The following is a 22,846-nucleotide window of genomic DNA, read 5'->3' as shown; positions in this document are numbered from 1 at the left end:
CGGGACCTGAGCCTGTGTCCCGGGTGGTGGGACCTGAGCCTGTGTCCTGGGTACGGGGTGGCGGGACCTGAGCCTGTGTCCCGGGTGGCGGGACCTGAGCCTATGTCCTGGGTACGGGGTGGCGGGACCTGAGCCTGTGTCCCGGGTTGGTGGGACCTGAGCCTGTGTCCCGGGTGGTGGGACCTGAGCCTGTGTCCCGGGTGCAGAGTGGTGGGACCTGAGCCTGTGTCCCGGGTGGCGGGACCTGAGCCTGTGTCCCGGGTGGTGGGACCTGAGCCTATGTCCTGGGTACGGGGTGGCGGGACCTGAGCCTGTGTCCCGGGTTGGTGGGACCTGAGCCTGTGTACCGGGTGGTGGGACCTGAGCCTGTGTCCCGGGTGCAGAGTGGTGGGACCTGAGCCTGTGTCCCGGGTGGTGGGACCTGAGCCTGTGTCCTGGGTACGGGGTGGTGGGACCTGAGCCTGTGTCCCGGGTGGCGGGACCTGAGCCTGTGTCCTGGGTGAGCCTGTGTCCCGGGTGGCGGGACCTGAGCCTGTGTCCCGGGTGCGGGGTGGTGGGGACGGACATGCTGGGTATGGGTATGGCTCCACCCCCCCACCTCCAGCCAGGGCGCAGGGCGGGATGACCGTATGGCGGCAGAAGCACACTTGGTTTTCCAGGAAGCCCTTCTGAGGAGCCTGCTGTGGTCTCATTCTAGTGAAAGCAGCTCAGCGGCCATCCCCACCCACCAGTGAGTGTGGGCCCGCGAGGCCTCATCTGCTCCCCTCGCTTCTCTGAGCAGGTGTGTCTCCAGATGTAGACAGGCTGCCAGGACTCCACATGCAAAAAGGTGATGGCTAGTTCCCCTGTGACGTGGTTGAGAGAGACCCCGGGTCATGGGAAAGGAAGCGCTCCCACACGGAAGCTTAACTGGGGGCAATGACCTGGAGAGACATAGGAATCGAGCATCGGGGCTCCCAGCTAGAGGGTGCAGGCTTCTCCTGAGAAGCAATCGCCAAGCGCCAGATCTCTGCTTGGAATTACATGCCCAGGGTAGGGGGCGACATTGGCTGCTAAGATGTGGCGTCCCAGTTGTCCCTGTCACCCAGCTGTGGACACTGTGACACCCCCTCCCCACACCCCAGGGTCAGGCAAACCCTCAGGGCTTGTCTGAATGTGGATAAACAGCCCATGATGGATCACTTCTCCCCGCCGCCTTAAATGAGCTCGTGATTCAGATCAGAAAGGGGCCAGGGGACCAGGCAGTCATGCTCTCCTGGGCAGGTGCCCGTTTCATGTGCTATAATACCCTTGTCATCAGTAGAAGACTGTGCATCACTTTTTGGTGACCTGGCTGGGACCCCGACGTTGGGCAGTCTTTGGACAAGTCGTGGTGTCTGTGCTCCCACGTCCCCAGAGGGTCCCGAAGGACACGCTCTTTCAGGGGCTTTGTGCCTGCTTCCGATGCCCCTTGCACTCAGCCTGCCTTTAATCCACGGGGCCCTTAGGTGCCTGTCCCTGAGAGAGGCTGGATCGGCCCTATTCAAGAAGGTCACTTCGGGTAGATGAGGTCAGTCAGGGGCACTGGGTCCCCTCCAGACCTCCCGGGAGCCCACCTCTGCGTGCCCGGCTGCCCTGGGCTGCAGACCAGGTCACTGTCAGGTCCCCTGGCTTATAACCCACAGATTGCTGTCAGGGCCAACATTCCACACGTCCCAGAGCACTTCCTCCCCTATGGGGCTGAGCCTGTCTTCTAGAATCATCCACCAGATGCTCGCTCTCATCTCCGCCCAGAAGCTGCCTACGTCCTGCCCCCCGTCCCCCCGTCCCTCCGTCCCCTGTCCTAGAGACTGAGGGGCACAAAGGAAGGGCTCCAGGGGGTGGCTGCCTCAGGCCCTGACGGCTGTGCGGGGCATGCACAGTGCTGTCCCCCGGCCAGGCCGCGCTGGGCAAGCCAGGCGTCCTGCCTGGGACAGATCTGCCGTCACTCTGACCCCCAATGCCCTCCCAGCTCAGGGTGAGAGTCTGCCCCGCCCTCCTAAAACTGCAGGGATCCCAGAAGATAGACTCGTGATGGCAGATGCAGTGTGGATCCCTCAGCTGTAAGACAGGGCATAGTTTCTCAGATCTCGTTTTCCCTAAGCTCTCAAATTAGGGACTTGATTAGACACTTAGAGTGTAAACGCTCTGACAGGGTCTTCTGGTCACAATTAGTGTGAGAAGTGGAACGGGTCCAGGCAGAACCAGCGCCTCATCAAAGCCAAATAAAGCCGGAGGTGGCCTCGGGCTGATCTGAGTAGGAATTTCGAGGGGGTCCCTTCTCCAAATCCCAAAGTGTGGAGTCCGCGAAAGCGGCCAGGGAACATTCTTCCAGGCCAGTGTCGTGTGACTGTGGCCTCGGGTCTGAGGAGACACATGGCTTCTGTCCCTTCTCTCTTGGACTCCGGCTGACCTTTTCACTGGGAGGCCCGTCTCTGGGTCGGGGGAGATGCCTGTGTCTGCTGGACGGGCCGGGTGGTCAGGCGGCCAGAGCTGAGTGTAAACATGTTTGAATGAGTCTTAGAGCAAAGGGACGTCCATGTCTGGGTGACTCATGGCCATCACGAGGAGACCCCAGAGTTGCCCAGCTGCTCCGAGGACGCAGGGCCCCCTTCGCAGGCTCATGGAGGAGCGCTCGGTGGCCAAGGCCGAGCGGCTATTGGGGATCCTTTGTGGGGACGTGTTCTTCCCCCAGCCCGCGCCTGACGTGGGCGAACCCGTGGCGCCCACTGCGCCCGCTCACCTGTTCGGCAGCTCTGTACGGATGGTCTGCAGTCCCAGCTTCCCTGGACTGGGAAGTCAGGGTGGCACAGTGGGGGACCCTGCAGTGGGATTGCTCTCCTTCCAGGGGGGCAAGTAGGCAGTTCCGTGGTGTCTGCACCTGCTAGCCAGATGGAGACTCACGCCCCCCTGATTCCGAGGGGTCTTCCTCCTCTCGCTCACACTCAGTGGCCTGGGTCCTGAGGTCAGCTCAACTGTAGGCCTGGACCTTTCCTGACAGTTGGCACTGGGTGGCCCTGACAGGCTGTAAGGACGAAGGCAGAGCCCAGAACTGGGATGCTTTGGGGGGCAAGCCAGAGAGGGTGACCCTGCTTGCCTGGGGGTCTCCGGTCCTCACCACCCTCTGCCTGCGGGGGGACATCGTGTGACGGGAGGACAGGCCTGAGACCCTAGAAGATGCCATCGTGGATCCTCCTGAATGCAGGAGGCTGTGTGTTCCATTGGGCTGCCCCGACTTCCTGGGGCCCCAGGACACAGCAGGCCTCCCCATGATCACTGGCCCCCTCCTCTGTTCTCGTGCCTCGGATTGGGGTCCTCTCTCCATTTTGTCCTCCGTCTGGTAACCTCAGGGCCACTGAGACTCCCTTCATGCTCAGGATCTGAAGCAGGGCTGGGATATGACAATGTCCCCCTGCCCCCTTTGGCCTTCGCCCCAGACCTTCCCTCCAGGCGGGCCTGGCGCTCCAGATCAGCCCCCGTCCAGCAGACCATCTTGTCCAGAAGCCATTGGCTTAGTAGGATTCAGTTTAATAGTGATGCCTTTATTAAGTTCCTACTGTATACCCAAATGGCCGCAGTGCCCTTTGGCCTCAGAGAAGGGAAAAGGAAATGACCTAAGGAAGTAACTGGGCCTCTTGCTGAACCTGCCTCTCCCCGTGACTTTGAGAAATCGAGTAGGAAGAGTGGGACCCAGACGCAGTCCCACAAAGAGCCCAGAAAGCACGGGTCAGGGAGCGTGTCAGCGTCCGGCTCACGTCACGCCCGGAATAGGCCATCTCTGGAGTGACAATAAAGCCAATATTATTTCACCAGCAGGGAGATTCATGTCAGACATAATTTATCCTCTCAGGCTCTCTGAGCTGAGATCTGCTCTCACGAAGGTGTGAACGCTGGGACACGGCGTCCTCACGAGCTGGAGAGATGGGGCCATGGCTCTCCCCAGGCTGCGCCCTCGTTCCCCGTTCTTCTCTGTGTTTCAGACAGGATGTATATGGCGTGGGGTCGTCTTGGGCTGGGGATGGGGCAGTGACCCTCGAGATGAGAGCGAGGGACTGTAACCTTGCCACCCTGGATGTGGGCAGTGGCCTCCGGGTGCCTCAGGTCAAACATCCCCTGGGCCCCTTGGTGCCCATTCACCCCCAGGGACCCAGTGGGGCCCCAAGGTCCTGCCCTGGCCTTGCAGTGGGGGCTTCTTCTGGCCTGCCCAGCAGATGCCCCTCTGACTCCCCTCACGTCCCTCGAGTGGAGGGACAGCGTGGAGCCGAGGGCTCTGAGACTGTGGTGATCTCAGGACACCTCTTCCCAAAGGCTTCCCGTCCATGTGGAAGGGCGGCCTGACTCGGCCTGTCTTGGGACAGGTGGCCGCGCTGCCCAGTGTTGCCCATTCCCCTGGGGGAGGGAGACCCCAGCCTGAGCCCTGGGGCTGGGGTCCTCGGGCCTCTGTCCCCCCGTGGGCACCTTAGCTGGGGTTTTGGGACCCGTGGGGTGGACTTCTCAAGCGGCCTTCTGTCTCCGCCTTGGGACCTCACACGAGTCTCTGAGCTGGCCTTTGGGGGCCAGTTGGTTTCCCTGATGGGAGCAGCCGTGGCCTCTCTTGCCCTTGGCTCTTCCTGGCAACATCTCCTCACCCTGAGTCCTTCAGAGGTCACAGAAGCCACAGCGGGTGGTCCCCTTCCTCCTGCCCCCCGGGAGTCTTAGGACACCCTGGGCCTGGTGCCCTGGAGGTCCCCTTGTCCCCAGCATGGCACCCTGTGGCTCTCTGCTCCCTTGAGCAGAAGCAGGGCGAGCTGCCTGGCCGCACGGTGCTTCCATCAGCAGAGGGCGCCCACGGATAGCGTCTGCTCTGGAAGCTGCCCTCCCCCCAGCTCAGCCCCACAGGCCTTGGGGCCAGCTGCTTGACCTTGTTACCGGTTTGACAACAGGGTCGCTCCTTATCCAGGCCCCTAAGCCAGGTTCACAGCCCCTCTTCTGTGAGGGTGCTCATGCCAACACCTCTCCGGATGCCGCTCCTTCTGGCCGGTTCTGCGGAATGTTTCCGGGTGGCTCCCCTGTGCAGGGACCCGCCACGCTCTCTGGGCCAGCAGGATCCATGGCGGGGAAGGGCGCGTGCGCGTGGGGAGATCTGGAACAGGCAGGGCAGGCCCGCGCTGGCTCTCGGCAGGCTGGTGTGGGCCTGGTCGTTAATGACCTCGTGTTGTTTCTGTCCTGAGTTTTAAAGAGCATTCCCTGCCATTAACATATGGGGTTTGTTTTTTTCCTTCCTTTTTAAAATTTGGGTTGAAGTCTTTCGATTTCTTTCTACTTATCTTCTGTTTTGCATACTAGCCCGGAGATGTGGTCCCTTGACTCGGGCCTTCCTTCTCCCTGCTCTCTCTCCCCCTCCCTCCTGAGGGCACTCAATGAGACACAATCTGCTAGGTATAGCCTTAGGCGCTATGGAGGGTACATCCGGAGATGCATCTGAAAACAGCCCCTGCCCAGAGGGAGCTGACATTCTAGGAGGTTCTAATTAGGATTTATACACAGATGTATTGAGGTATAGGAACTGAGGAGATGACGTTGAAGACTCACTGCTGGAAGAACCAGTCAGGTTTGTATTTGTACTGAGCCTCCAAGAGGGTAGGCTTGGTCATGTGGTGATAGGGAAGGGCTGCAGGAACAGTTTGATCAAGGGGCAGATGTGCAGCAGATGGCTGTGCACCACCATATGCACCAAAAGTTGCCAGGTCCCCGAGCAGGTTTGTTTGTATAGCTGTGGCTGGGTATAGTTAGGGCTTCCTGACTGCCTTCTTATCTCTGTCTTCTGTTACAGCATCTTCATTTCCTGAGGATTTCTCCATTCTAACCACTGTGAAAGCCAAGAAAGGCAGCCAGGCCTTCCTGGTCTCCATCTACAATGAGCAGGGCATCCAGCAGATCGGCCTGGAGATGGGCCGCTCTCCGGTCTTCCTCTATGAGGACCACACGGGGAAACCAGGGCCAGAGGATTACCCCCTCTTCAGGGGCATCAACCTGTCCGATGGCAAGTAAGTGGGCACTGCTCAGCAACCCTGTCCTACTCCTGCTGGGGGGTCCGGGCAGGCCGCCTAAAGTCTGCTGGCTGGCAAGGGACCCATGGCAGGATGCACCTGATAAAAAAGCAGGATGGTCCCACCATGCACACAGGTGGGCACCAGGCCGAGAGAGGACTGGACTCGAGTCCGGAGGCCTGGATCCTGGTCTTGGGTTGTCTTCTGCGTCTTTGGGGGGCCCTTACTTCTCCCTGGGTCTCCTCTTCCCCTTCAAATGCACTAAAGTATCTCAAATGCTAGGCTCCGAGTCTCAAAGGGACATCGAAGATCGTGCGGTTATACCCGACTCCTTCCAGAAAGGATGTATGATATCCTTTTATTTTATTTTTAATTTTTTTACTTAAATTCAATTAATTAACATATAGTGTACTATTGGTTTAGAGGTACATGTCTGTGACTCATCAATTGCATCTAACACCCAGTGCTCATTACAACCCATGCCCTCCTTCATGCCCGTCACCCAGTTACCCCAGCCCCCACCCCCCTCCCCTCCAGTAACCCTCAGTTTGTTTCCTATGACTAAGAGTCTCTTATGGTTTTTCTCCCTCTCTGATTTTGTCTTGTTTTATTTTTCCCTCCCTTCCACTATGCTCCTCTGTTTCGTTTCTTAAATTCCACATATGAGTGAAATCATATAATTGTCTTTCTCTGACTGACTTATTTCGCTTAGAATAATCCCCTCCAGTTCCATCCACATCGATGCAAATGGTAGATTTCATTCTTTTTGATGGCTGATTAGTATTCCGTTGTGTATAGATACCACATCTTCTTTAAAGGACGTATGATATCCTTCAGGATATGGACACATTAGATGTGGGAGTGAATGATTTAAAAAAAAAAAGACAAATCTTTCCAGAATTTTCTACTGGGGGCATACCTAAACCCTGGTAGTTTGAAAGTCAGCTCTTTCATGGCGAACACATCTGAGGCCGTGGGCCTGATCTTGGAAGCCCCTCAGGATGTGGTCCCTGTGTTTCTCACGGAGAGCTTCACATCGATCCATCCATCCCCCCACTTCCCGGCAAACCCTGTCTTCTCCAGCAGCCTGCAGTTTGCTACGGGGTTCAGGTTAACAGACCCGTGGCCAGCCTGGTCTGATGGCAGAGGCTGGGCTAGGAGCTGCCCAGCACCCCCGCGACCGTGCAAGAAGTAATTGTTTGCTGCAGGTCCTCTGTGACACGAGGCCTCTTCACCTGCCCGGGCTGTTTCTTCGCAGGTGGCACAGGATCGCTCTCAGTATCCACAAGAAAAATGTCACCTTGATCCTGGATTGTAAAAAGAAGACCACCAAACACCTCGCCCGCAGTGACCACCCCATGATAGATGTCAACGGCATCATCGTGTTTGGGACCCGGATCCTGGACGAGGAAGTGTTCGAGGTAAGACGAGGGGAGGCTGTCCCACGGGCACCTGGGACCGGCGCTGGCGAGGGGTCCCTCCTGGATGCGGCCTCCTTCTCGGGGACAGCGGGAATTCTGGCGTGGCCTTGGTTCCTGTTGGCTGCGGCCTCTGCTGCCATCCCGAGGCCTGTTTGTGGCCTGTGGGACTGGAGAGGCTCTGTGAGGACAGCGCGTCCACCCTTGTCCAAGGGGCCCAGGGACGAGCTTGGGAAGGGCACGGGCTTTGGTGAGCGTGGTCTGGGGCTCATGGACACACGTGGACTCCTGCCTTCTGGTGTCTGAGGGTCCTGGGAAGGGGGCAGCTGGGGCTGGGAGCACCGGAGGCCGGGGTGCTGCAGGAAGGCACGAGCCGCCACCCTTCGGAGGTGCTGTCCCTTGGCGGGGCCCACCTGCAGCCTGGGACCCGGTTTCCCCGGGAAATGCTTCAGGGACGGAGAAGGGGGCTGAGCAGAGTGGGCCCTGGGAGCCCCCACTTCAACCTGCAGAGTCCTGCATTTCTCTCCCTTGAAGACTGGGGTTCAGTATAAGACAGCGTTAAAGAACTCTGTCCTGCAGAAGCAGGTCAGCTCTGCAGGGGACCAGCGGTTTCCAGGTGCCCCAGCGGAGTGCAGTCGCACCCCCTGGGGATCTTAAATGTTCAGATGCTTAGGCTTTGCTTCCTGAGGTGCCGGGGCCCCAGGCCTGTGGCAGGGCCCTGGGATCTGCATTCTAGAAGGCACTTCAGGTGACCGGTGGTGGTCTCCCTGGCTTGGGCGAGGTGACAGCCAGGACCCCTCTGCTGGACTTCTTTCTTCTACATATTCGGGCTTTGTGGAAGGAGCGTTGGCTGCCCCCAGGGCTCTGTGGCTAAAGTGTGTTTGCAAACCACCATGCTGGATGGTCTGAGGGCTCTCCCAGCTCTGGGATTTCATCCTTGGGGCAGCGTTTCCTCTCGAAATTCCCGGGACTGTGCACATACTTGGCCATGTTTGAGAGGAATGCTCCATGCCCTCCAGCCCTGTGCTCATACCTGAGGTAGGGTGTCCGGGCCCGTGCATCTACTCGGTGAATTGGAGACCCCCAGGCTGGTCAGGTGTCGACCGGATCCCTGTGCACTGCGGGGGCCCCAGAGGGAGAGACTGCGTGCTTGTTACTCCCATTTCTATTCTAGATGGAGTGATGTCTCTGCAGATTCCAGGGCTGGCCGGTGGGGAGGGTCTGCTGCTGAGCAGGTGAAGAGTGACTTTTCCAAAGTCTCATCTTTCTGCAAAGTCACAACGGTGCATGTGGCATGACCACAAAACCTCTCAGGAGGGCGCTTGCCCGGTGCAAGCCCCCTCTCTCGTGTGCTGGATTTGGAGGCTCAGGCAAGTTGCCCTGCCGTGTCTTAGCCTCAGCTTTCCTGTCTGTGCAGTGGGATCATGAACGCGGTACTTCCTGGGGCTGTGGCACATGGCGACCCTCAGAGTAGGCGCTCGACGGTATTAGTAGCTTGGTTTTGATTTGAGTTCCGTGTCAAGGCAGGTGGAGATGTGGGACGATGGACGAGCAAGGCCCAGAATAGACACGTCTACACGGAGATGGGGTGGGAGGGCCGCTAAGAGAAGGCTGGGGAGCCAGCCTGTGAAGGTGGGTCCGTGGGCCCTGCTGGGCATGGCCGCCCTTGGCGTGTCCTGGGACAGCAGGGCAGGGGGGAGCCTGGAGCCCTCTGGTGCTGCCAAATTTTACAAGTTCTGGAGACACACCCCATGGGCACATTTCTGACCCGACTTGCCCAGAGACCTGGGGTGAATTGCAGGATGGCCAGGGCTGTCAGCCAGGCCGGGCGTGGCTGAGGGGCTCTCCTGGGGAGCTGGTGTTGGGAGTCACGGGGGTCACACAGGCTGGGATTGAGCTGTCGCTGGTACAGATCCCTCGCTGGTGGCAGGATCCAGGTAAAGCAGGTGACGTTGCTGAGCTTGGGGACTCTCATTTGTCTAACGTGGGGACTAGTCATGGCACCTTGAGGGGTGTTGGGGGCTCACCTGGGCTCAGCTACGTGGGTGCCTGCTCATGATGGGGAGCCAGGGTCACTGCGGACACTGGCCTTCTTCCTGTCGGTTGAAGTTCTGGATCTGGAGGCGGGAGGTGTGCCAATGCTGGGCTGTGGCTTCACGGGTTTGGATTCATTTACTGTGTGGTAGCTTTTCTGTGCTAGGTGGAAATCCGCGTCATTTCTCGTGCCTCGGCTGGGCTCACGGTGTGCCTGTCTTTGTAAAGAGGCCGGAACAAGTGTTCTCTACCTTTAAAAAAAAAAAAAATTTGGGATCCTAAAGCAAATACTACTTCCTGGATATTCTGGCTGAGCCAGAAGGAGCTATTTTCCTGGGAGCACAAGATATGAAGACTGCATTGCTGTAGGGAAGCCCCGGGAGAGGTCAGGGCCTGAACCCCGCTGGGGGACGCTGGCTGGGCTGCTTGGCCTGTCCGAGACTCAGGGTCCCCGTCTGCAGCGTGGGATGGCGGCCACGTGGGGCCCGCGGTGCGCGTGTGGGGGGCAGCGCAGGCCTCCCTGTGCGGCTGGGGGCGGGCCGGCCTTGCATCGAGGCGCAGGTCAGGAACGTGCTTGGAATGGCCGGCCGCGGTGTTCCTGCTGTTCCAGCCAGAGTGGCTGCCAGGAGCGGGAGGTTTTGGGGCCTGCGAGGTGTTGGTGTTTTCCCAGACGTGGACTTTCCTGGCTGCTAGACTTGCTCACGTTGGAAAATGTGACCTGGCTTTCGCAACGAAGGCCAGTGGCACAGTGGCCCCCGAGCCTCCTGTCTGGCTTTTCTCTTCACGGGGCAGTGACCGAGCTGGGTGCGTTGGCCTTCGAGGCCCAGACACCCTGGGCCTCAGGGCAAGAGAGGAAGAGTCTTTGTTTCTTTTGAAATAGAAGTGACTTAACTCTTTTGCTTTCCACCAGATTCCAAATAACGGCACTCCCCATGTGAACCACTGGGCTTCTCTTAGAAGCTCTTCAAACTGGGGAGGGGGGGCGGCACGTTGAAAACGATTTCTCCAGCCGCCACGTTCTTCCGCTGGAAGGACATCTTTCCCTCATTAAGTGCCACTTTGTCCCACAGCTCTGCAAGGGCCTGGGTGAGCTGGAAGGATTCGGGGTGACTTTGGTGGGGGCGCCCATCACCACGGGCACACACACTGAGTACTGTGTTGAGTGCTGCGTCCAGACAGGGGTTTACTAAACTCCAGAGAGCCTGTTGGGGCACTGGGGTTTTTCCTGGGGTGCACATGGCCCCACAGAAACCCCCTTGTCCAAAATGAAGTGCCGTCCAGGGCGAGAGCCTGGCATAGGGACTTGGAGCTGCAGTGAACCCTTCCTCCCAGGTGCGGACCCTGGGCTTGGTTGTGCAGGTCGGCAGCCCCTGGTCTCCCAGCCCCGGTGTGAGCCTGTGACGGGTCCGCCCTGCTGGACAGGGGACAGGACAGTCCAGTCCCTCCTGAAGCCAACCCAGGAGGAAGTGCATGCAAAGGTCCCACGGGCTTTGGGCCTCAACCGCTTCCTTTCTAGCTGATAACCTGGAGCCCATTGCTAAGCCTCTCCAAGCCCAATGTCCTCATCTGGAAAATGGGTGGAGGAGGCCCACACTCTGGATGGAATCTGAGTAAAATGCACCCTCCAGGCTCCAGAGAACCACACTGCCCCAGACCCTCTGCACGCTCTGCAGGGCTGCTCTGGGGCGCTGTTCACCCTGGTATCCCTGCGGAGCTGGGTGTCCCATGTCCCGTTCCTTCCCCTGGGATGTGCCTGTGTCCTGGGGTCCTGGGTGGATTGGGTGCCAGGCAGGCTGAGGGGAGGTGGGGAGCTGTTCTTTAGAAGAGGGGTCCTGTGGGCCTCCCCATGCAGGAAAAAGTCTTGTTTTCTTCCAGGGCTTAGGAACGAGCTTTGTGTTTTTGGAAACACAGACGAGAGTGCCAGGGAAAGCTATTATGTCTGGCAGGAGTTGGGAAGTGGTTGTTTTCCTTCCGTGGTAGGGCTGGGTAGGAGGCCAGCCAGGTCAGCACTGGCCAGCCGGGCCCGCGACGATACCCGCCAAGTGCTCTGCCCTGCCATCAACCCTCGCCACTCCCGGGACGTTGGCACCAGAGAGGGTGAAGAACCTGCAGAAGGTCGCCCAGCAAAACTGCAGGGGAGCAGGGTGGGTCCCCGGACCTGTTGTTGCCGGGAGCCTGACAGTCCTGCTCTGGTGTCACGTTGCAGGGCGGGCGCCACACTCCCGGCTGCCCGTGCATCTCTCTGTCCACCTGACCAACGAAACTGGGACTTCAGAAACTGGGTCACGACCTTCCCCAGCCAGGGTGAATCCCGGGTGGTCCCGATGATGCCGGTGGGTGCTTGCTCCTGTGGTCCCACACGGGTTCCCAGGACATCAGAGTGCCCTGACCTGTGGGGTCAATGAAGCCCCAGAACCTTCCAGGAGGAGCCAGCACAAGCCGTTTGCAGGCCAGAGCTGGCCCTCCCTGCCCAGCCTGCTGAGCACTCTCTCCGGCCCTGGCTCGGAAACACGGGCTGATCCGGGGGACCGGCATCCCCCTCCCTACCCTCGGCTCCTCTGTGGGGCCTGGAGCTGGTGGGTGTTCCAGGTGGAGGGGTCTGGAGGGTGGGGCTCGGCTGGGGGGCGAGCCTCTGTGGTGGGAGGACTCTCCTCTCTGGTGAGCCGGGAACAGAGGGAGGCCCACCCCAGGGGACAGGGAGCCAGGAGTTCTGAGCCCGGCGCCAAACCCGCTTCTAAGCTGTTGGATGTTTCAAGGGGCAACAAGACCAAACAGACTGTAAACTGGGGCTTTCTCTGCACGTCTCTGGGTGCCGGCGGGAAGAAGATGGCATCACACCCGAGTGACGGTCCTCCCGTCTGTCCACCCACCTTTCATTTGGAAAGACAAGGGTTTACCTCATCCCTGATTCCCATTTTCCAGAGGCCTGGCTTTTCCACTGACCTGTTCTTTCCTGGAATGCAGCTTTCCTGGAGCAGGAGTGGACCTCTGCCGGGCTGGGCTTTCTCGGCCATCCACGAGGCAGCCTGGGACCCCTCTGGGGAGCGCAGAGCCACTGTCCCTCTGTGTGCACGGTTCCTAGCATCAGTGTCTCGAAGGCGAGAGAGCGGTGGGCTTGGCTTTGGAGGCCTGGGTCCACATCCTGGCTCTCACCGCCCGGGCTACGACCTCGGAGCTCCCAGGCCCCTCCAGGGACCATCCCGTCACCTGCCACGGGACGCATGCGGGGGGTGCACGTGGGGGACCCAGGGCCAGTGGAGCACGTGGGCTGTGACTGGGGAGCTGTAGGCCTGGGACCCCCGGGCCCTTGACCCTGGAGGCTGTTGGCTGGAGGATCTCTTCTCTCTGGGGCTGGGAAGCAGCACTTTCGTTCATTCTGTTTCCATCAGCATCCCTGCAGTGCTGTCATGTTGACCCAAATTTCTCTGTGGAGAGGAACTGCGAGTGTGTTCTAGAGTGTGCTTCTCCCATCCTGGGAAGGTGGTGCATTTGTGGGGCTGGTGGGGCCAGCTCTGAGCTCACGCCTGGACACTGTGGCTCGAGGCTCTGGGGTGCTGCCGGTAAAGCCCCCGTGTCCCCCGCCCCCCCGCCCCCCTCCCGGTCCAGGGGTGTTTCTGCAGTTGGTGTTGCCAGTTAGACCCATGCTGGGAACAGGAAGAACCAGCCTCCGCAGCCGGACCCGGCAGGGACCATGGCTCCATCTGGAATACCTGCCAGGCTGTTCTGTTGCCCTGCTGCGAGATAGGTGCCACAGTCCGGGGCTGTGCCACACAGGGTCCTCCTGCTGTCCTGGCACAACAGTGCAGGCCATTCTGAGCCCGGGGCCCCCACCCCTGCCCTGCCCGGGCTGGCGGTGGCCCCGTGTGCAGGCCCACTGAGTCCCAGGGCCTCCCAGGCACGCGGAGCAGCAGGGGGGGACCCCTGTCTGCATGGCATGCTGTCCCTGCTCTAGGCCCGTGTGCCCTGACTTTAGATGGAGATGTGGGAGCTCCCGGGGCTAAGTCATGGGCCCGAGGGACGGCCCTGGGGGAGAGGGTGGGCAGCTCAAACCCAGGCCCTCTGGCTGCCGATGGCATGTCCTGGGTGGGGCCCGCAGCAGGCGGAGTGCACCTGAAGGGCCTGGTCCGTCGTGCTCTGTCCTGCTCCGTCCCAAGACCCACAGGACCCTGCCCCTCCTCAGTGCCCGTCTGAGCTTTCCCTGAGAGCACCTCCCTGCCTTTACCGTTGTGTGAGGCCCAGCCCTGTGCCTGCTGATGCAGTTCTCAGGCGGACCCCAAGGGATGCTGCAGGACAGGAGTGAGCAAGGTTGGAGCCTCTCGACCGGGTCTTTGGCTCTGCCCACTTCCCGGGGACCTTCCCGAACTCCTGGGAAGGGCAGGGATGTTGCAGTCCCCACGAGTCTCCATAATTTGGTGGCTCAGAAAGATAGAAATTGATTGTCTCCCAGTTCTGGAGGCCAGAGGTCTGACATGAAGGTGTCAGCAGGGCTGAGCTCCCTCCCGAGGACCTTAGGTGGGGGTCCTTCCTGCCTCCCCCAGCTCCTGGTGGCCCCGGGGTTCCTTGGCTTCGGGCTGCGTCCTTACAGGCTCTGCTCCCATCTGCACGCGGCTTCTCCTCCTCTCGTTTGTCTGCCCCTTGTCTTTCTCCTAAGGACACTTATCATGGGATTTAGGCCCACCCTAATCCAGCATGGTCTCGTCTTGAAAGACCCTTAACTTCCTTACATCTGCAAAGACTCCATTTCCGGATAAGGTCCCATTCCTAGAGTCTGGGGAGCAGGACTTGGAGCTATGTTTTGGGGTCGCTATTTAACCCGCCCCTGCGGGCAGTGTGGAAGGAGGTTTACCCATTAATTCCTATAGGGCATGTGTGGTTAATGAAGAGCTCGTCTCTGGGCATGACTGGTTGGTTTCAAATGGAGGCTTTCTCGGGCTGTTGAGTCGGGTCTGGCCGAGGAGGCAGGATGGTTAGCTCTCCCGGTTGGAGGGGGCGGTCACGGGCAGCCCCGAGCGTGGCTCCTGGCTTGGATGGGCGACTGCCTGGCCAATGAGGACAGTATGCAGAGGGTTTGAGGTATATTTTTGTCTCCAGCTCAGGTCCAGGAAGGGCTGGGCAGTGGGCAAGCCTGGGCCTGGACTTCTGCCTGCGCAGTGGCCAGCGGCCCGCGGGCTGGGGGCCAGTGACCAGCTGGACGTCGGCTGGGGTAGCTGCCTCGCACAGGCTGGCCCGAGCAGGGCGGCAGCGGGTCTCATGTTGGTGCCCAGGCCAAGGGGCTTTCATATGGGGCTGTGCCTTGAGTGGTCAGGGTGCTTGGGGTGGGGACCGAGCTCTGAGGATATGCTCCTGGAGCTGGCCGGGGTTGTGCTGGGTCCTCATGATCCCTGTTGAGCCAAGCAGCTGGGAGGGTGGCGGCTAGGAGGGGTCAGAGAGACCCCACAGAGTCAGGCAGGCCCTGCTTCCTGGCCTGAGAGGGCTTCAGGTTTGTTCCATGGAAACTCTAAGCCGCCGGCCCCTGTGCCGGCCCCGTGGGCTGATGCAGGGCTGGGAGTCCAGGCTTGTGGAATGACTTTCTTTTTTTTTTTTTTTTTAAAGATTTTATTTATTTATTCATAAGAGACAGAGAGACAGAGAGAGAGGCAGGCTCCCCGCTGAGTAGGGAGCCCGACGCGGGACTCGATCTCAGGACCCTGGGATCATGACCTGAGCCGAAGGCAGACGTTTAACCATCTGAGCCACCCAGGCACCTGTGGAATGACTTTCTGATGTGCGGGTCCCTGGGGAGGACTGGCGCCGGGGCTCCAGGGAGAGCATGTCACCTCAAGGTCACCTGCAGGGCTGCAGCGGGCACGGGCTAGGGCCCATCAGTGGACAGGGGAGGATCGGCGGCTTTCCTGGAGGGGCAGGACTCTGTGGCCCATGCTTCTGGATGCAGAGTCCTGCGGTCCAGCCTGCAGTGATGCCCGAGCTTGGGAGCTGCCCGTGTGGGTGACCAGAGGGCAGGGGGCCCCGGGGACTTTTTCTTTACTGCTGCTAGCTGTCAGGGGGCGTGGGGAGGCTTCATCGTGGTCCTGACCTCCCTTTACCATTTGCACGGGTTGGGGCTAGCCTGGGACTGTGTCTCCTCGTGCAGGAGATGGGGCTGCCAGGCTTGTGAGTGCTGGGGGAGGGGGCCTGACGACGGTCCCAGCGCTGGGCGTCCCTCCACATCCATGCTGTGTGAGGGCCTCCAATTGTGAGACTCTCCGGACCACGCTGGGGGAGGGGAGCTGTGAATGCTGAGGTTGTTGATGACAAGGATTGTCACTATCTTTACCGTCCTTGTGTTGCAGGTGTGAGAGTTAGAGGGACATCTGCGAGCCCAGCTGGCAGGTGGGGGTGCTAGCGTCCAGCCCTTACCAGCAGAGTGCCAGCCCATGGGCTGCAGTTGTGAGGGTGTGGGGTGCGGTGGGACCCCCGAGGGGCATACTGCATGGGCGGCAGAGGGGCTCCCCAGGCTGGCTATGGGCCTTCAGCATCCCTGGGCCTCCAGAGGGTGACATCACCTTGGGATAGAGAGCCTCTGATACTGGGGCGTCCGTGTGCACATTTGTTGGGTGGTCCCTTCCTAAGTGCATGTCCCTGTGTTTGGGGGCAGGGCGCTGGGGCCTCTGATGGTTGTGCGGAGCGCTCGTTGGAGGTCTTCCTCTCTGAGCACATGGAGAATCCAGCGCAGACTCATTTTCCCACTGTGCTACCCCGGTTCTGTTCGGAAGCTCTCAGCACTGGGGAGGGCAGGCCCTCCGAGGTCTGCACCGTGCCGCCTCGGCGTCCGAGGAGCCGGGCACCAGGCCGAGCTGGGAGGCTTGTTCAGAAAACCCAAGGCCCTGGATGGGGCAGCGGCTGCGCCTCTGAATGTCCTCCCTCCGTCCTCTTTGGAAAAGCAGATAATAGTAACACCCCTCCTAGCATTAAGGAGGGTACCTCCGGCTGATAGTCTTATCTTGATAATTGCCCGGACGATTCTGCAGAGCAGCCTGGGACATGCGTGTTGTGTTGGCTCCTCAGTGCTCACGGGCTCCCTGGAGTCCAGAGAGGTAAAGCCACCTGCCCAAGGGCACACAGCAGGGAAGTGCAGTGCCAGACTTTGGGCCCAGGTCTGGACCCTGTTCTGGATCAGAAGGACATTCCAGTTCTCAGAGGAAGGGGTGAGCGGTGTTGGGCCTCTGGCGTCAGACTTCTGTCCCTCCCTTTAGGTGACTTGGCCTCCAGCCCCACAGAGCCACTGCCCACTAACTTGTGTTTTGGTGGTGCCCCTCCAACCAGCCCTTGGGTTTTTAGTTCTTTATGGGCCCCAAGGCCTATGAGTGCCCCACTCAGAGAGACCCTCCTCCTTCGTGCCCCAGCCAGCCCAGGTGCTGGTGCTATTCACTTTAAACCTGGAGCCACTACTCTCTGGTCTACGCTGGAACTTCCAGGCCTCTCCAGGTGCCTTCTGTCCAGCTGCAGCCAGTCCAACCATCTGTGCCCACAGGAACACGCTGGAGAAGGTTCTGGGGGTGACCAGCTGGCCGCCAGGGCTTGAGGACACAGGGATGACTCTCGGCCCTCCTGGGGGCCTACAAACCCTGGAGGACGTGGTTTCCTCTGGGTGCACACAGCCTTCTGCTGAGCTGGGCTTTGCTTGCCTATAGTTAATGCTTCTGGGGGGCTGTGTTGGAAACCACTTCTCAGGAGTTGGGGAGCACAGATTATCCCCATGAGTTAGCCACACCGACCCAGCCTGTCTCTGTTATGTCTAGTAGTGGGTGTTTGCAGCTGGGGTGGCCCAGGTTTGGGGTGTAGCCCAGGACCCTGGCTGGAGTCATGGCACGTGGCCCTTGTTCGTGATGCCTGGCCCCTCACGCTACAGCCTGCAGTGAGGGTAGATCATGGTGCAGAGTCTTCTTGGGGGGGGGGTGCGGGCAGGGGGCATGCGGAGCAGCCTGGCCTCCAAACCACCCCCGGTGCTCCCCCTGCCACCCCCACAGCAGGGACGCATGTGTTCTGCACGTTAGTGAGAACATTCCGGTGGCTGTGGATGTGCAGAGCGACCCCAGCTAGGCCTGACTGTCAGAGATGATGCCGAGTTACTCTCCTGGTTGGCAGATAAGACTCAGAGAGGTCTTCTAGGCTGGGACCATGCCCTGGAGCCAAAGAAATGAAATTCGGTGGGCATGAATGTGGGTTTCTGCACTTGGGTTCAAAACAACGAGTTGTACCAGTGTGGACCGGGGGGATGTGGTGGGGAAGCATTTCCTACGGAGAAGGTGGAGGGGTCGGTGCATGCCGAGCCCATCAGCGACCGCGGCGCGATGTGGTGCTTCGATAATGCGTTCGGGACACAGGGCAGGATGATCGCGGGTGTGGACTGTGCCCAGCAAAGGCTGAGTTGAAGACCTGGGGTCTGAGCCTAGGATGGGCAAGGTGGGGTGGAGAGTCTCCTCCCAGGGGACAGGGGTGACATGGTGGCCAAGGGAGGACCCCAGAGAGGCTGTGTACGGATGTGAACCTCCACCTGGGCCCAGCTCTGAGGCCAGCCACCCCAGCATGCCTTCCTTGAACCCTGGCAGCTAGTCACTCAGTCACCTCTGCCACCTCCTGGGGAAGCGTTAGAGCTTGAGACTTGTGGTCAGAGATCCCGATTTCTTCATCTCTGTGTCCATGAGTCTCATGATAGGGGTGCTTAAAGATGCTGGTTACATGAGCGAGATGATGACTCATCAGACCTTCCTACAGGAGCCATTGGTGAGACATTGTCAGGGATCTAGGGCCGATGGCGTGGTGGTGGTGATACTGGTGTTGGTAGTAATGCTGGTGTTGGTAGTAATGCTGGTGGTGGTAGTAATGTTGGTGGTGTTGGTAGTAATGCTGGTGGTGTTGGTAGTAATGTTGGTTGTGTTGGTAGTAATGCTGGTAGTAATGCTGGTGTTGGTAGTAATGCTGGTGTTGGTAGTAATGGCGGTGAACAGCCCCCGGTTCTAGTTGAGTAACAGTTTTGGTTATTGACAGGGTACCTGCTATCATTGAAGCGTGAACCTCTAGGCTTTAGAGGGAGCCCTGCAGCCTGGCAGGTGGCCTTTCCCTGGCTCCCCGCACCCCCCCCGGGGGCCAGTGGGAGTGTGACCGTGCCGGCAGCGTGGCTGGGCCAGGGTGTGAGCCCCCCGCCCCCCGGGCTGCACTCAGTCACTCTTGGGCACATCCGCTCCAGGCCCGGTGTCCACTGCCTCCCTCCGTCGCCCCATAACTCCTGACTGCAGCTCGGGGTGCCCCACGGCCAGAGGTGATAATGCCTCTTCACTTTCTCCCAAGGGTCCCTAAGGACAGAGGCTCTCTTTCTGTTTCTGTTCAGAAGTGGCTCACCCAGACTAGAAGGTCACGTGAAGGTCGTCTGCTGTATTGCCTGTGCACACCTGTGCCGTGCCCGTGAACACACACACACACACACACACACGCAGCCCCAGACAACTCCAGATGTTACAAGTGGGCCATGAGTCTTTGCGTTTGGGGGTTGCTAGGCTGCTTTCGGGGCAGGGGGCTCCGACTCTTCCAAGGTCAAGGCCAGGCTGGTTGAGGGTTCCTAGTCAGAGTCTCCCCCACCCGAGAGGACACTTGATCGGAAAAATCCTGGGTTGCCCTCACTGCTTCCAGAGGGTCAAGGACCCTGCCGGCAGCTCTGACCTTCAGGCAGCCTCACAGAGCTGGCGTTCGGCTCCCGAAAGGCCCGCACTGGGTCCTGAGAAGCTGCAGGCCAGGGGCCTCGCTGTGTGTGCTCCTTGTATTCGCAGGTGGGCCTCCTATGCCGGCCCCTGGCTCCCGCTTTCTGCCTCGTCCCCCCAGAGCACAGACACGCCGCGCCCTGGGCTGTCCTGCTGACCATGCCCACTGGGCCCCGAGGGGCTGAGGCTGTGGGCAGCAGGGGCCTTTGTGCCAGGCCCCCACCATCGCCCACCAGCGGCCACGGAGAAGGGCCCTGCTGGGAAAGGGGGGGTCGCCGAGGGAACCTCAGGATCTGCTGTTTGGAGCCTGTTTCGCCAGAGGAGGCCTCGTGAAAATGCTCTCAGAACAGTCACGACCTTGTGAGCATTCGTGGGACATGCGGAATACACTGTGCACAGGATTAGGGCCAGCCCCAGGGCATGCCGTCTCCGAGGCACGGGGTGGGGGGTGAGAAAGATTCTCGGGTTGTGTCTGGTCCCAACAAGAGAAAGTTCAGTGGGGGATGACTTCTCTGCAAAGAGCACATGGGTATCCGACACCCCAACCTGAAAAACTCCCACATGTGCAGGGAAGAGGTGAGGGGGACGGCAGGGGCTTTGGACAAGGGGCTTCCAAGAGGCTCGGACCCACACCTCCGCTTCCCCTTCTCACGGAGGTGCAGGGGCCCTTTGAGATACGCACCCACGGAACAAAGGGGCACATGTTTTTGGTGTGGAAACCCCTCGGGGGTTTGTGGGAAAAATGATTGGCCGCAAGTGTAGGCGTCTGCAGTGGAGGGTGGGCCTTGGGAATGAAGAGAGCTTCGTGCTTGCAGGGGCCCAGCGGCCTGGTTCTGGGCGGGACACCCCGGCGCACAGGGACACAGATGTGCCACATGTGGCCAGGGCCCGAGGACTTGGCCTTCCTGGGAGGCAGGCCCTTTACCAGACGGCTGCAGTCCCGTGTGCCGGTGGCTCGACGGAGGGGAGCGCCAGGTGCTGGCAGCCACGGCCACCCCCAAAGGCCCCCGAGCCTCCTCTCCCTTCCGGAGACTGCATTCGGAGAACATACATTCAGATGTCAAGTTGCCAGTTGAAAGAAGCAAATAGTTTATTTGAATTGGATGAAGTTTGAACTAGAAGTCACGTTGCTTAATAAAACTGTGTGGTTTGGGTTCACTGTTCCTGTCATATGGTTCTCGTCTGCCGGAGAGTTTACAGTGTGGGCCGGGAGCCTCTGACATCCAAAAGGAGAGAGGCAGAGAGGGACAAAGAGGAGGGAGTGGGGATGGGAAAGGGAGAGATGGAGGGAGGGATGGAGGCGGGCGGCTCTGCCAGTCAAAGGAGTGAGCGCAGCAGAACTTAGGGAGGGGAGCCAGAATTGTCTTCAGGGGAGTCTCTTCAGAGCCCTGTGTGGAGACAGGTCAGCTTGGCCAGAGTTCTGAGCTCCTTGCTCATCTTCGTGGTCTTCAAACCCAAATTGGCGGGGTGGGGCGGGCACATAATTTGGACCCATGTCTCAGGGATCAGGTAGGATGAGGCTTTTCTGGACTCTAAGACTTTCACCCAGGCCTGCCATTGAGTCACCCTCATCTCACCCCATCTCTGGGCCAGTTTTCCAACAGAAGCTTTGGGAAGCCAGTGAAGGGTAATGGACCCTGTCCCTCAGAGCAGTGCATGGGGCTGGCACTTCACTTCACAGATCCCAGGAGGCCATCTGGGGATCCACGCTCAGTGACTTTGAGTGACACATCCTCCCAGCCCTCCATTGTCCAGCTTCGTCAGGGTCCAGCACAGGGAAGGGGCTCACACACCTTTACCAAATGAAGGGGATGGAAGGTGTGGCTTCCTTGTTTGGGCCTGTGGTTCTGACATGTGCAGAATGAGCACTGCCTCCTTTGGGTCAAGCTCACGGCTACCATGTTCTCTTGCTTCACTCATGGCTTTGTCTTCAGAAGCAGAACATGCCTTTTGTTGGACCATGGGAGAGTGGGTGTGCAGGAGCAAGGGTAGCCTCAGGTGTCTGGACAGAAAGGGACAATGGGACTCAAGGGGCATCAATGACAACAGGATGAAGACATGGTATGGATATGCATCTTACCCATGGGGCACAAGGCAAGCGCAAAGTGTTAGAGAGAGTGTGAACAATGCCAGGCAGTGGTTCTGGGCTGTGGCTACATCTTTGGCATTTAGTAGGTGCTCCATAATTGCTATTGGATGGATAGATGGATGGATGGATGGTAGATAGATGGTGAATGGATGATGGATGGTGGATGGATGTTGGATGGATGGATGGTAAATGATGGATGGATGGTTGGACAGATGTCTTGTGGATGGATGGATGGTTGGATGAGTGAGTGGGTGGTTGGATGGATGGATGGGTGGTAGATAGATGTATGTATGTATGGTGGATGGATGGTGGATAGATGGTGGGTGGATGATGGATGGATGGATGGTGGATAGATGATGGATGGATGGATGGATGGATGGTGGATTGATGATGGATAGATGGATATGCATGTGGCGGGATGGGCTCCAGGCCAAGGACCTCAACACCTGGCATAGCCCCCAATTATCCTTTCTTGGGCACCATCTCTAATGACATAGTTTCAACATTGGGCATGTTCCTCCATGTTGCTTTCCCTCCTTGAGCTCAGAATGTCTTGTAGTGATGGATACTGTGCAGGCTGCATTGAGCTGGCCCTGCCTCCCCTGTTGTGTGACCGTGTATGCCAGGCAGGTGACCCCAGGGCTCCAGTTTTCTCAGCTTCAGATGGGAATTAATAGAACAGAATTCATAGAGTTCTTGTGGGCCAAAGGGAGTGACAGCAGTTTCCTTGTCCAGTACCTGATTTATAGTAAATACCATCTAACATTAATCATTAATAAAATCACTATAATATTAGGCAGTTTATATCCATCTGATTGGGGCCCAAAGATCCTCTGCCAGGGAGACATCAAATGTTTGGTAACATTCGTGAGACTTATGGTTCTTGTTTCTTTTTGTTTGTCTGCTTTGACACATCTTGAGGAGAGCAATATGAAATAGAATTGTTGCATACTTTTCCTATCTGACATAGTGGGACTGTTGACTGCCACAGCAGTGAACAGAATGTTCAGTGGTTGGCAGCGTAGGCTCATCCAGGTGGTAGCATGTGTCCGTACTTCATTCCCTTTCATAGCTGAATAATATTCCGATGTATGGATAGACCACAATTGTTTATCTGTTCATGCAACATCTGGGCTGTTCCCACCTCTTGGCTATTGTAGATAAGGCTGCTGTGAGCATAGGTGTCCATGGACCTATTTGAATACCCATTGCAATTTTTTTTGAGTGAATTGTTTACCTCTCTTAGTTCATAGGATTGGGATTTCTGGGTTATATGGTATTTTCCTCTTTAAAAATAAATCCCACCCCACCCCATGGTTGGGGGTGATAGGGAAGGAGACAGCACACCTCCAAGCCCTCAAGGTTTAGGGTGGAGTTTACAGCTTGCATTTTCACTCACAGTTCACAAAAATCTCTGAGCCCTTGCCTGGCACCTGACAGGTGCCCAACAGGTGTCTGATGAATGGATGGAGGGGTGGGTGGGTGGGTGGATGGATGGGTGGATGGGTGGGTGGGTGGATGGAT

At 58.7% G+C, this 22,846-nt stretch overlaps 1 protein-coding gene across 2 annotated transcripts in view; it reads left to right on the top strand.

Annotated features, from left to right (window-relative positions):
* COL5A1 (collagen type V alpha 1 chain) overlaps positions 1 to 22,846 on the top strand; it is a 148,907-nt gene that overhangs the window by 37,962 nt on the left and 88,099 nt on the right. For both annotated transcript variants that reach the window (XM_035015484.1, XM_035015483.1), the window contains exons 3-4: positions 5,831 to 6,044; positions 7,306 to 7,468. In XM_035015484.1, coding sequence (XP_034871375.1) covers positions 5,831 to 6,044; positions 7,306 to 7,468 — 377 coding nt within the window. The remainder of the gene's footprint in view (positions 1 to 5,830; positions 6,045 to 7,305; positions 7,469 to 22,846) is intronic.

Source organism: Mirounga leonina, unplaced genomic scaffold, assembly GCF_011800145.1.
Source record: "Mirounga leonina isolate KUSES-001 unplaced genomic scaffold, KU_Mleo_1.0 Mir_170, whole genome shotgun sequence".
NCBI lineage: Eukaryota > Metazoa > Chordata > Mammalia > Carnivora > Phocidae > Mirounga > Mirounga leonina.
Note: the sequence above shows the minus strand (reverse complement) of the source record. Positions and strands in the feature narration are given on the sequence as shown.